We start from the raw sequence: 13,287 nt of genomic DNA on the forward strand, positions 1-13,287 counted from the left end.
GGTCTGCGCCCTGGAACGGGCGCATCTTTTGTCTACTTAGACAAGACGGAGCCATTATTATTATTAATGTATTGTCTCCTCTGGTTGTGAAGTTAACATGCTGGTAGAACTTTGGCAGAGCTGTTTTTAAGTTGGCATAATTGAAGTCACCTGCAATGGTGAAGACACCACTGGGGTGAGTGGCTTCAAGGTTGCAGATGTCTCTGAAGGGCTCCTGAAGTGCTTCCCCAGCACCAGCACAGGGGAGGATGTAAACAGCAATAATCACAATGGCAGTGAACTCCCTTGGTAAGTAGAAGGGCCTGCACTTCACCATTCAAAGCTCTATCTGTGGTGAACATTGGGCTGTTACTACCGAGGCGTTCACATGCCAGTTCTTATCGATGTAGACACACACACCTCCTCCATGGGTCTTGCTGGAAGTTGCAGCATTTCTGTCTGCCCGAAAGGAGATTAGGCCTACTCCCTGGATGGTAAGTCTGAAGCCTCGTTTCTGTCAGGAAGAGTGTGCAACAATCCCTCGTTTCCCACTGGTTCAGATGTGGACGTAGGTAATCCAGTTTATTTTCCAGCCACAGGCTGTCAGCGAGCAAAATGGACAGGAGCACAGGCCCGCAGGGATCCGCTTTAAGACTCACTTTAACACCAGCACACTTACCGCACTTCTGCATTCGAGTGCACGGCTCCCCCAAGTAGCCTCAGTAGACTGGCACAGAGTGAGAGCCCACACCCCGCCTTGGTCGTAATTGCACAGCACCTTTTTCATTCACTAGTGAGGTAAACATTCTGTTCCTAAAATTCAGCAGCGTTTTGTGAGCATAGAAAGATGAACAGGACAAGAAATTTCTCCATTAGTTGGAGCAAGAGTGGCCTCTGCATCATTTTATGACCAGACAGTGAGAGAAAGATATACAGATAGATTAGATTAGAGCTTTATTGTCAAAGCTGAGATTGCAGTGATGGTCCATTCAGTGCAAAACAGCACACTGGCTATTCAATGACTAAAAACAGACTGACATTTAAAATAGTGCCCGAGTTATTTAGAGTGACATTTAAGTTACAGCCGAATTGAAAGCAAACAACTCTTAACAATTAAAAGAAGTAGTGGCTGCCCCAGTCAAGTACTGCACGTGCCCATTTTATCAAGTACAATCAGTAAATATAAAATAACATTAAGAACTAAAGCTGAAATTTCAGAAACAAAGAGCTCTGCAATCAAAAGAAGGTAGTTACCCCATTTAAATGCAAATATTGCACCTGTCTGTGTATTGCACTTAGAGATTGTCCATAGTGCCTATGGACTATGGGTGGAGGGGAGGGGGATTGTTCAGTTGCACGACAGCCCTGGGGAGAAATCTGTTTTTCACTCTGGATGTCTGTGCAGAGATGTTTCTGTATCTCCTGCCAGATGGTGGGAGATTGGACAGGTGATTTCTGCGGTGGGGTTAGAGTATGTGAGAGAGTGTGTAAAAAAAAGAGGAGAGAGAGAAACAGACTGAGAGGCAGAGAGCTAAAGTGAGAGACAGCGATACAGTAAAAGAGAGACAGAAATAGAAAATAATATGTGTAATCAAGAATGGTTTCACTTTGGCAATAGCGAGAGAGAGAGTATAATAAAGACAGGAGGGACAGAGAAAGAGTGAGAGGCAGAGATACAGTGAGTGCGAAGTATATGGTAAGTGAAACAGAGAGAAAATGCATGATTATGGGTAAGCAAGGATATGCATTTGTTCTGCAATCTGTTTCACTGAAGCCTACGTATTTTCCCTCTGCAGACCATGTACCCATGCTCTGTACAGCTGGGTGTGATGCACCAGCTGAAGGAGCAGCTGGAGGAGAGGACGCGGATCCTACAGGCGAATATCCAGACCCAGCAGGAGGAGCTCCACCACATCAAGGAGCAGCTGCAGCTCGTGCATGATTCCAACCTCCAGGTATGGTCCTGCTGGAGACTCGGTTCAGTTTGTGATTTGTTTCCTTGCTAGTTTCTGGTGTGGCCCCACAGCTCGTTTCTGATTTTGCTTTATTGCAATTTGAGAAGAACACAGTAGTGCAGTCACTTGAGTCCAGTACGATGTTCTCCAAAGGGGTTGTCTATTGGTGGGCCCTCTGATGGCTGTAGAGGCCAGTACGGGATCTACATAACCAAGAAGTTAGAATGGATTCCCTTAATGGAGAATGAATGTACGTGACTTTGATTAACGTGAGGAGGTTGATGTATATAGGAAGCCACCACACTGTCCTTAACAGATAAGAGTCAGGGTCCAGTGACAAAATGACTGGGGACTCTGCACTGCTGCAGTCTTCCTCCACCTTCGCTGTCATTGTGATGTGTCATCATCTTTCACCATCTCCATCTTCGAGGTCTTGATTGGATCACTCTTTATCTGGAACCTCATCCTTGACCTTACCACCACGGGTGACCCTACCAGGAGCTAAGTGCCTCATGGCTAAACCTCAGAATGCATCTCTCTCAGGATCTCAGGACTGACAAGTCTCTCCACCGTGAAAAGATGACAATTCTCAGAGAAGAGCAGAGCACAACTTCTAAGCTATCAAGATGACATATTGCACAAAATGAGATGCTCTAGCATCTTTATATTTAGTAGAGTCCTTCCACTGGGGACACTGATGATGCCACACTGAAACTACAACTACCATGGTCAAGGGAGATCACAGTTTCTAAACTTTATCTTGCTTCATAGTCACTACCTCGAAGTTCAAAGTAAATTTATTATCAATATGTAAACGTTACCATATGCTACATTAAGATTTATTTTTTTGCCTTTGATTATGCCCTTCCTTTCATGCAAGGTCAGCCTGCCTGAGTCTATGCCAATGTCCCTTATTAATATATTCAATCAATTCAAGCTTGAGATCACTAGATTTAAGATTATTAGATGAACAGCCTTGAGGATCAAGGACTGAGGGGGAATTGAACTTCAGGAAGACTATCTATTATGATGGAATAGAACTTGAGGAGCTCTGTTTCTCCTCCTGTACGGCTAGAGTAACGCTTTACAAGGGTCAATTCCCATCACAATCTGTAAGGCATTTGTACATTATCCCTGTAACCACTTGGGTTTCCTCCGGGTGCTTGGTTTCCTCCCACATTCCAATATATACTGTACAGAGTAGTATGGGGTAGTAAATTGTTGACATGCTATGTTGGCACTGGAAGCACGGCAAGACTTGCGGGCAGCCCCCAGCTCACGTTCAGTCTGTGTTGGTCATTGATGTAAATGACACATTTCACTGCATGCTTTGATGTTTCATGTATAGATGACAATGTGACAAATAAAACTACTCTAACCTAATCTGTTTTTTTTTCCTGTGTGTAGAGGAAGTAAACTGGATGACATGTCCTGTTAAAAATAAAGTTCTCACCAACGTTCCCTCTAAATTTTTTTTACAGCAGTGCAGACCGTCCATTGCTCTGTGCAGGAAATTTTTACATGGCCTGGAAACTGAGCGGCGCTTTAATAAAACATTATATAAAAGAAAATTCCAGCTGTGTTACAACAAAGGCTATGTGCGTGGGAGCATTTCTGTTACAGCGCAGCCATGCACCCACGCAGCTTAAAGGGAACGGCGGTTCTCATTTAGAAAGCGTGCCAAGAGCCTCCGTATCTCCATTTGTTGTCATTTGGTGAACTGCATTAACTATCTGTGAACATATACTTTATGCTGAGAAAATTTTTGGTTTAATTTCACACTGTGCAAGAGATTGGTCTTTGTTTCTGTTATTACCATGCGAAGTTAGCTTAGAAGTGAATCATGAACTTAATAGAAATTCCTGTTTGTTTCAACTTAATAAGGGCGCAAGTCAGATTGATAAATCATGCTCTGAATGTGCCTCTACAGAGTAGTGGAGGTGGGAATGTCAGAGAAACCATTATTCATCTTTTCAGTAACCGGTGCTAATACAACCTTGTCCAACAGTACCCCAGGAGGAGTGTTGGTGACTCTAGGCCTGTACTAACTGGAATTTAAATGAATGAGGGGGGATCTCATTGAAATCTATCGAATATTAAAGGGCCTAGATAGAATGGACGTGGAGAGGATGTTCCCTATAGTGGGAAAAGTGTAGGATCTGAAGACATAGCCTCAGAATAGAACGTCTCTTTAGAAAAGAGATGAGAAGGAACTTATTTAGCCATAGGCTAATGAATCTGTGGAATTCATTGCCAAAGACAGCCATGGAGGTCTATTTAAAATTGAGTATATTTAAAGCAGAAATTGATAGATTCTTGATTACTAAAGGCGTCAAAGGTTTCTGGGAGAAAAGAGGAGTTGAGAGGGATACTAAATCAGCCATAATGGAATGGAGGAGCAGACTCAATGGGCTAATTCTGCTCCCATGTGCTATGGCCCTATGGTCTAGTTACAGATCTTTTCTTTAAATTTGTGCTCTCCATTTTTCCATAGATGCTGTTTCAAGAGCCCATTTCCCTCGGGATGAGCACATCAGAGCACCAAGTTCAAGGGCAGCAGCAGCAGCCGCCGCCGCCGGATATCATCATGCAGAATTCGTTCCTACCCAACAGAACTGAATCTGATGTTCATGGCCAGCAGTTATCTTCATCCCAACAACTCCTCAGGGAACCCAGTATGAAATCAGTACCGGTAATGTCTTGGTTACTTATTATTATTATTTATTATTTACTGTTTATTTATGTGTCGAGGTGGGGATAGGTCTCTATCAAAGGAGGTGTAAGGCACTCCTTCCCTCCGCTAGCCTACAGGTCACCCTTGGGCAAGGTGTAGCACCTGCTTAGGCCCCTGATTAGGATCAAGTGAAGCCATAGGGACAGGCACATCTATGGAGAGGAATAAACAGTCAACGCTTTGGACCTGATTGAAGGGTCTTGGTCCAAACCACCAACTGTTTATTCCCCTCCATAGATATGCCTGACTTTTTGGTTCCTCCAGCATCTTGTGAGGGATAAGTCTGTTCTATTGTACAGGTAAGCTGTGTCTCAGGGATCAGTACAGGAACCTCAGCTATTAGGGGAGAAAGCCAGTTATCAAAAATGCAAAGAGTCTACGAAGAGATACAAATGGGTTAAATGAGTGGGAAAATGATGAGTGTGAGGAAATGTTAGATGACCTACATCAATAGAAAGAATGTATATGGTGTGTTGAAAATGGAGGTTGATAGGTTCTTAATTAGTAAAGGCATCAAAGGTTTCGTGGAGAATGGGGTTGAAGGGCATAATGTATCAGCCATGATCGAATGGTGGAGCAGACTTGATAGGCTGCAAAGCCCAACTCTGTTTCTGTACTTTATAGTCTTATGGTTGGTGTTCATTCATAATCATCATTACGTGCCATGTCGTATGACGTGGGTGATCATGGTCTTTCCATAACCATGATTGCTCTTGGCAAATTTTTCCACAAGTGTGGTTTGCCATTGCCTTCTGGGCAGTGTCCTTACAAGTTGGTGATCCCAGCATTATCAATTGTCTTCAGAGGCTATCTGCCTGTCTTCTATGGTCACATAACCAGGACTTCTGATATGTACCAGCTGCTCATATGACCATCCACCACCTGCTCCCATAGCTTCATATGACCCCAAATGGGGGGGCTAAACAAGTGCTACACCTTCCCCAAGAGTGACCTGCAGGCCAGCAGAGGGAAGGAGCACCTTACACCTCCTTAGGTAGAGATGTTATCTCCATCCTGCCACCCAGGCATTCATTAGTCAGGGGATTAAGTTCAAGAGTTAAAAAGGTAATGTTGCAGATCTATAAAACTCTGGTTAGACCATACATGGAGTATTGTGTTCAGTTCTGGTCGTCTCCCTATAGGAAGGATGTGGAAGCTTTAGAGAGGCTGCAGAGATGTTTACCAGTGTGCTTCCTTGATTAAGGTGCATATCTTATGAGGATAAGTTGAGGGAGCTAGTACTTTTCAATTTGGAGCAAAGGAGGATGAGAGGTGTACAAGATGATAAGAGGCATTGATAAAGTGGACAGCCAGTGATCTTTTCCAGAGTGGAAATGGCTAGTACACGGGGGCATAACTTTAATGTGATTGGAGGAAAGCGTAGGTAGCTTTTTTTAAACACACAGAGTGTGATGGTGCATGCAATGTGAAACCAGGGGTGCTGGTGGAGGTAGATACATTAGGGACATTTACGAGACTATTAGATATTCTTCTTTCATTCATGTGCCTATGTGGGAAGGAGGGGTTGGATTGATCTCATGTAGATCAAAATATCTACTCTCTGGAAGTGTGTTATATTAGAGGTAGGTGTATTGTATGAGGTCTGAATGTGGACATGCGATATTGGCACCAGAAGCATGGCAATACTTGCGGGCTGCTCTCCGCAGATCCTCAGACTGTGTCGGCTGTTGACGCAAAACAACACATTTCACTGTATCTTTTAATGTACATGTGATAAGTAAAACCAATCTTTAAAAATCTGGACATAAGGATTGGTGGATAGCTTATGGTGTTCTGCCATTTAAGAAAAGCTCTAAAAATATACCAGGAAATTATCAGCCTGACATTAGTAGTGGGAAAGTTATTGGAAGGTATTCTAATGGACTGGATATATGAGTATTTGGATAGACATGGATTGATTAGAGATAGTTAGCATGGCTTTGTGCATTGTAAGTCATGTCTAACCCATCTTATAGAGTTTTTCAAGGAAGTTACCAGGAAAGATGATGAAGGCAAGGCAGTGGATGTTGTCTCCGTGGACTTTAGCAAGGTATTTGACAAGACCCCATGTGGGAGATTGGTCAAGAAGGTTGAGTCACTTGGCATTCAAGATGAGGTTGGATTAGACATTGGCTTTGTGGGAAAACTCAAAGAATCATAATAAATGGTTGCCTATTTGACTGGAGACCCATGACTAGTGGAGTACCACAGGGTTCATTGTTGTTGGTCATCTATATCAATGATCTGGATGATAATGTGATTAACTGGGTCAGTAAAGACTGGGGGCAGGGTGTAGGGAAAGCGAGAAAGACTATCAGAATTTGCAGTGGGATCTGGACCAGCAGGAAAAATGGCAAATGGAATTTAATGCAGACAAGTACAAGGTTTTGCAAACAAGGGTAGGTCTTACACAGTGAGACTGTAGTAGAACAAAGGGATCTGTGAATACAAGCCCATAATTTGTTGAAAATAATGGCACAGGCAGATAGAATCGTAAGGAAAGCTTTTGGCTCATTGGTCTTCATTAATCAAACCATTGAGAGCAGGAGATTGGATGTAATGCTGAAGTTGTATAAGAGGTTGGTGAGACCTAATTTGGAGTAGTGTGTGCAGTTGTGGTCACTTACCTACAGGAAAGAAGAAACTAAGTTTGAAAGAGTACAGAGAAAATTTACAATGATGTTGCAGGGACTTGAGGACCTGAGTTATTAGGGAAGATTGAATAGGTTAGGACTTTATTCCTTGGAATATAGGAGATTGAGCAGAGATTTGATGGAGGTATACAAAATTATGAGGGGTATAGATAGGGTAAATGCAAACAGGCTTTTTCCACTGAGGTTGGGTGAGACTACAACTAGAGGTTATAGGTTAAGGGTGAAAGGTGAAAAGTTTAAGGGTAACTTGAGGGGAAACTTCTTCACTCAGTGAGTTGTGAGAGTGCAGAATGAGCTGCCAGTACAAGAGCTCAATTTCAATGTTTAAGAGAAGTTTGAATAGGTACATGGATGGTAGTGATATGGAGGGCTACAGTCCCAGAGCAGGTCGGTGGGAGCAGGCAGCTTAAAGGTCAATTCTGTGCTGTATTTTTCTATGACTATATGATTCTTGTGTATTGTGTGAGGATTAGGCGTGGGCACAGTAGGCTGGCACTGAAAGTGTGACGACGTTGCAGGCTGACCCAGCACATCTTCAGCCGCTTGACACATACAATGCATTTTTGTGTATGTTTGGATATACATGTGACAAATAAAGCTAATCTTTAAAAATCTGGAATGTGTCATATGAGGGTTAAATGTGTGTTCTCTTTTTGCAGGGAAAGCAGCAGTTCATGAAAGAAGGGCAATTTCAGCGAGCCAGTGTGCAAATTCAGTCACCAAACAACCTGGTTGCACCACTCTTCAGTAATCCCATGATGTTTACTCAGACTACGACAGGGACTTTCCCAGTGTCACTGCCATCTGACACCAGCCGAAGCCACTCATATGCTGGCAATGGGTCTGACCGACAGCTAAGGTAAGACCAAGCATAGACTAAGTGGCACTTAAAATGCTGGAGGAACTCAGCAGGCCAAACAGTATCTATGGAAAAGAGTAAACAGTCAATGATTTGGGCCGAAACCCTTCATCAGGACTCATGGATGCTGCCTGGCCTGCTGAGTTCCTCCAGCATTTTATGTGTGTTGCTTTGGATTTCCAGAATCTGCAGATTTTTTCGTGACTAAGTGGTGCTTGTCGGCTGCCCCCGCACAATCTTTGCTGATTTGATTTGAAACCACGCATTTAGAAATATAGAAAACCTACAGCACAATACAGGCCCTTTGGCCCACAAAGCTGTGCCAAACATGTCCTTATCTAAGAAATTACATAGGGTTACCCATCACCCTCTAGTTTTCTAAGCTACAGGAACTATAGGCCGGTGAGTCTTACGTCGGTGGTCTGCAAACTATTGGAAAGGATTCTTAAGAATAGGATCTACGAGCATTTGAAGTAGTACAGTCTACTCAAGGATAGTCAACATTTCTTTGTGAAGGGAAGGTTATGCCTCACGAGCCTAATTGAGTTTTTTGAAGAGGTAACAAAAGAAATTGATGACGGTAGGGAGGTAGATGTGGTCTACGTGGATTTTAGCAAGGCATTTGACAAGGTCCCCCATGAGAGACTCATCCAGAAAGTCATGAGGCATGGGATCAGTGGAACCTTGACTGTTTGGATAAAACATTGGCTTACAGGAAGAAAGCAGAGGGTAGAAGTGGAAGGAAAGTATTCTGCCTGGAGGTCAATGACTAGTGGAGTGCCGCAAGGATCTGTCCTGGGACCCCAGCTCTTTGTGATTTTTATAAATGACCTGGATGAAGAGGCAGAAGGATGGGGTGAGTAAGTTTGTGGATGACACGAAGATTGGAGGAGTTGTGGATGGAGCTGTAGGTTGTCGAAGATTACAAGAGGATATAGACAGGATGCAGAGTTGGGCAAAAAAGTGGCAGATGGAGTTCAATCCAGAAAAGTGTGAGGTGATGCATTTTGGAAGGACAAAGCAGAAGGCTGAATACAGGGTTAATGGTCGGTTACTTAAGAGGGGTTCAAATCCGTACATCCCTCAAGCTCGCTGCACAGGTTGATAGGATAGTTAAGAAGGCCTTTGGGATGCTAGGCTTCATTAATAGGGGCATTGAGTTCAAGAGTAGAGAGGTCATGTTGCAACTCTACAAATTTCTGGTGAGACCACACTTAGAGTATTGTGTTCAGTTCTGGTCACCTCATTATAGGAAGGATGTGGAAGCTATGGAGAGGGTGCAGAGGAGATTTACCAGGATGTTGCCTGGATTGGAAAACGAGTCTTATGAGGCAAGGTTCGCAGAGTTGGGACTTTTCTCTTTGGAGCGTAGAAGGATGAGAGGGAACTTGATAGAGGTCTACAAGATTATGAGAGGCATAGATAGGGTGGATTGCCAGTACCTGTTTTACAGGGCATGAATAGCAGACACCAGAGGGCATATGTACAAAGTTAAGGGAGGGAAGTTTAGGGGAGATATCAGGGGTAAGTTTTTTTACACAGAGGGTTGTGGGTGCCTGGAATGACTTGCCAGGGATGGGGGTGTAGGCTAAAACATCAGGGGTATTTAAGAGCCTCTTGGACAGGCACATGGATGAAAGAAAAATAGAGAGTTACGGGGTAGTGTGGGTTTAGTACTTTTTTTTTAGGAATTATATGGGTCGGCACAACATCGAGGGCTGAAGGGCTTGTACTGTGCTGTAGTATTCTAGTGTCTAGTGTCTCTTAAAAGACCCTATTGTATCTGCCTCCACTACCATCGCTGGCAGCCCATTCCACGCTCTCACCACTCTCTGTGTAAAAAACTTACCCCTGACATCTCCTCTGTACCTGCTTCCAAGCACCTTAAAACTGTGCCCTTTCGTGCTAGCCATTTCAGTCCTGGGAAAAAGTCTCTGACTATCCATGCGATCAATGCCTCTCATCATCTCATACACTGTATTTCACTGTATGTTTCTTTGTTTTGAGGTATATGTGACAAATAAAGCTAATCTTCATCTTTAATCTATTTTTTAATCTAACATTTCCCGTTCTTATTGCAGAATTTTTAATACTGTTTTTCTATTACTGTCTTGTTTTCATCTACCACTTTATTTAATTGCCTGAGAAGAAGCCAAACAGAGTTTCATTGTACCTATGTATAATAATAATCATTCAATTCAATTCAATTCTTTACAGTTTTTTTTGCTTTTCAGAGTTTTCAGAGAAACCTAACTTGTGCTTTTTTGCTCTCCTGGTTTTTCAGATATATCCAAGATCAGCAGATGCTGACAGCACTAACAATGCAGCCAATTAACTGTAGCACAGTCATTTTGCCATCTCCAAATTCCATGGCTCTGCAGTACCAAGGGTTCCCTCAACACCAGCAAGGCTCCATTCCACAGCAGCATGGCCATCATTCCATGACAGTCCAACAACACCACCATTACCTTCAGGTAAGGTACAACCTGCAGGCTCAGGGTAACACCATCCTCCGCGGTCCACGTTGCAAACTGTGGTTTTAACATCTGAATGTAGTTATTTCTCAGATCAAGTAAAAGGGCAATAAGATGGTTAGGAATTCAGCAGGTCAGGCAGCATCAGTGGAGAGGAATAAACAGTCAACATTTTGGACCAAGACCTTTCTTCAGGACTGGAAAGGAAGGGAGAAGTCTTTATTTCTTCTATGCCTGCTGAGTATTTTAAGTGTTTTCTCTTTTCAATGTAGATTTCCAGTAACTGCAGCGTTCTTTTTTTGCTTTCCAATAAATAACATCACCAATTTAATAAAACACAGGCTGCTAAATCGGGTCCTGGCTGCACAATTTGTGAGCGTTATGGTAGTGTAGCGGTTGGCATAATGTTATTACAGCACCAGCAACCTGGGTTTAATCCCCACCACTGACTATTAGGAGTCCGTATGTTCTCCCCGTGATCGTGTGGGTTTCCTACAGGGGCTCCATAGTCCAAAGATGAATAGGTCAGTAAATTAATTGGACACATGAGTGTAATTAGGCGGCATAGGTTCATTGGACAAGAACTTAATGGGTCTGTAGATAGATGGATAAATATAATAGATAGAATTAGCAAGATAGCTGTAGAGACAGATAAACAATAAAATGCTGACCACACAGTCACAGGGAGAGCGCAACACACATATTCCACCAAGAGCACTAGAAGTCAGCACTGAACCCTGGTTGCCCCAGCTGTCAGAAGAGCAGTCCAACTAGCTGTGCCAAACCTGAGTCTTTTGAGTAGGCTTTTTTTTTTTTATCCTTGGAAATGGGACTGAGAAACACTATGGTGTATAGTTTTGGGGAGTGACAGGGGCAGGATGAAAAGAGGTGTACAGTTGGTTGCAGAGTATGCTGGCAGGGCTTTGGAGAAAGATGGACAAAGTGCTGACTGAGGTGGGAAGCCTTAGGTTGAGGAAAAGCAGTACACGAAATGCTGGAGGAACTCAGCAAATCAGGCAGAAATACTTCACCTGCTTCAGTGCATTTACACGTTTAATTTTATATGCCATAACATTTAACTCCTGTGTACGCAGCATTTTTAAATATTTGAGAATCTGCTGCATCACAAAATATCATAACTTAAGTTGCTCTTTTGGAAGAAATGTGACTTACCAAGGGAAAAAAAATAATGCCTCATTGGACTTCATTAAATTATTTTGCAGTTATTTATCCTTGTGTGCATTGTCAACTCCTAACTTGTCCCTGTGCAATAAACAGCAGAGATTCTGCAGTTGCTGGAAACTGAGGGAAACACACACAAAATGCTGAAGAAACGCAGTAGGTCAGGCAGAATCTAGGGAGGGGAATAATCAGCAGACTCTTTGGACCAAGACCTTTATCAGGACTGGAAAGGAAGGGGCAGAAATTTGAATGAGTTGAGGGAGGAGAAGTACAAGCTGGCAAGAGATAGGTGAGACCAGGTGTGGGAGGATGGAGTGAAGAGGTGTGATTATCATTAAAAATTACAAGCTCTTTTCAGCACAAGTGAAATTTTTAATGGCATGAATTGACAGATAATAAAATCCTTTTGGTTCTTTAGCAAGTGGTGCCAAGTAGGATGACGCAGGGCTGCCAATCCCAGCCACTCTTCCTGCCCTCAACTCAGCATGTGAACCTGGAATACCTCTCGCAACACCATACCCGTGGAACACAGAGCAGCGTGGGCACCCGCTCGGACTTGTCCCATATCCAGCTGCCGCGGTAACTGCAGATGCGCCACAGGTGGACGATGAGCAAGAGCGTGAGGGCACATCCGGGGGCAGAGACGGCCATTCAACAAGTGGTTCGTCTTGGAGGCTGGCCACAAGCTGGTGGGAAACTGAGGCCAATCAGGTGACCAGGCTTGGGCAGTGGGTCCCTCCCTTAAAGGCTACAAGCTTGGTTTTTTTGCGTCAAGCAGCAAGTTTTGTGCTCCATTGTCATCCTCATGACAAATCACCCCAACATCCAACAGTTAGAAAACAAAACACATTCTACAACACCGTTCCGAGTGCAGGTATTGAAACGATTTAGTCGTCGGAAGATATGCGTCTCTTTTTAAAACCACTGTCAATTTTGACTAAATTGGCACAAATTAAAACAATCAGTAAAATAACGTTACTGGTAAAGCAATGGCAAAAGTGACCTTGTTTAAAAGCTGTGTTAACTGTACAGTTGATTTTGTCAGATGTCACGTTACATAATCTGTGCTTTTAATCAATACAAATAGTTACTGTTGGCAGGAAGTCAGGTGTGATGCTGTGAAATATCTGTTTTTACTTCACTCATTTATGTATAGCTAGAGTTGCAAAACAAAGGTAAATATTTCATATTCTAAATAACTTTCCTATTTTATATTTTAAAAAATATTTAAATCTGACTGCCACTAAATGAAAAACGTATTTCTTCTCCTGGTTCTGAACCAAATATTTCACTGTGGAATCCACTAAAAAACTTAATGCATTGAACCTCTCTGCTGGTAAACTGTACACTGTGTGTAACACTAGTTAGTGCATTATTAATTTTCAATTCAGGTCTAGTGATAATTGAACCAAGAGTCAAAAGCTCCCTGATTTTACAGCAGTTTTATATT

At 42.9% G+C, this 13,287-nt stretch overlaps 1 protein-coding gene across 1 annotated transcript in view; it reads left to right on the forward strand.

The window, feature by feature from the left end:
- The window catches only part of npas2 (neuronal PAS domain protein 2), a 97,197-nt gene extending 84,777 nt beyond the window's left edge, over positions 1-12,420 (forward strand). The window contains exons 16-19 of the mRNA XM_072269775.1: positions 1,776-1,934; positions 7,982-8,181; positions 10,466-10,655; positions 12,256-12,420. Coding sequence (XP_072125876.1) covers positions 1,776-1,934; positions 7,982-8,181; positions 10,466-10,655; positions 12,256-12,420 — 714 coding nt within the window. The remainder of the gene's footprint in view (positions 1-1,775; positions 1,935-7,981; positions 8,182-10,465; positions 10,656-12,255) is intronic.
- The last annotated feature ends 867 nt before the right edge of the window (positions 12,421-13,287 follow it).

The sequence above is a fragment of the Mobula birostris genome, chromosome 10 (genome assembly GCF_030028105.1).
Source record: "Mobula birostris isolate sMobBir1 chromosome 10, sMobBir1.hap1, whole genome shotgun sequence".
NCBI classification, from domain to species: Eukaryota; Metazoa; Chordata; class Chondrichthyes; order Myliobatiformes; family Myliobatidae; genus Mobula; species Mobula birostris.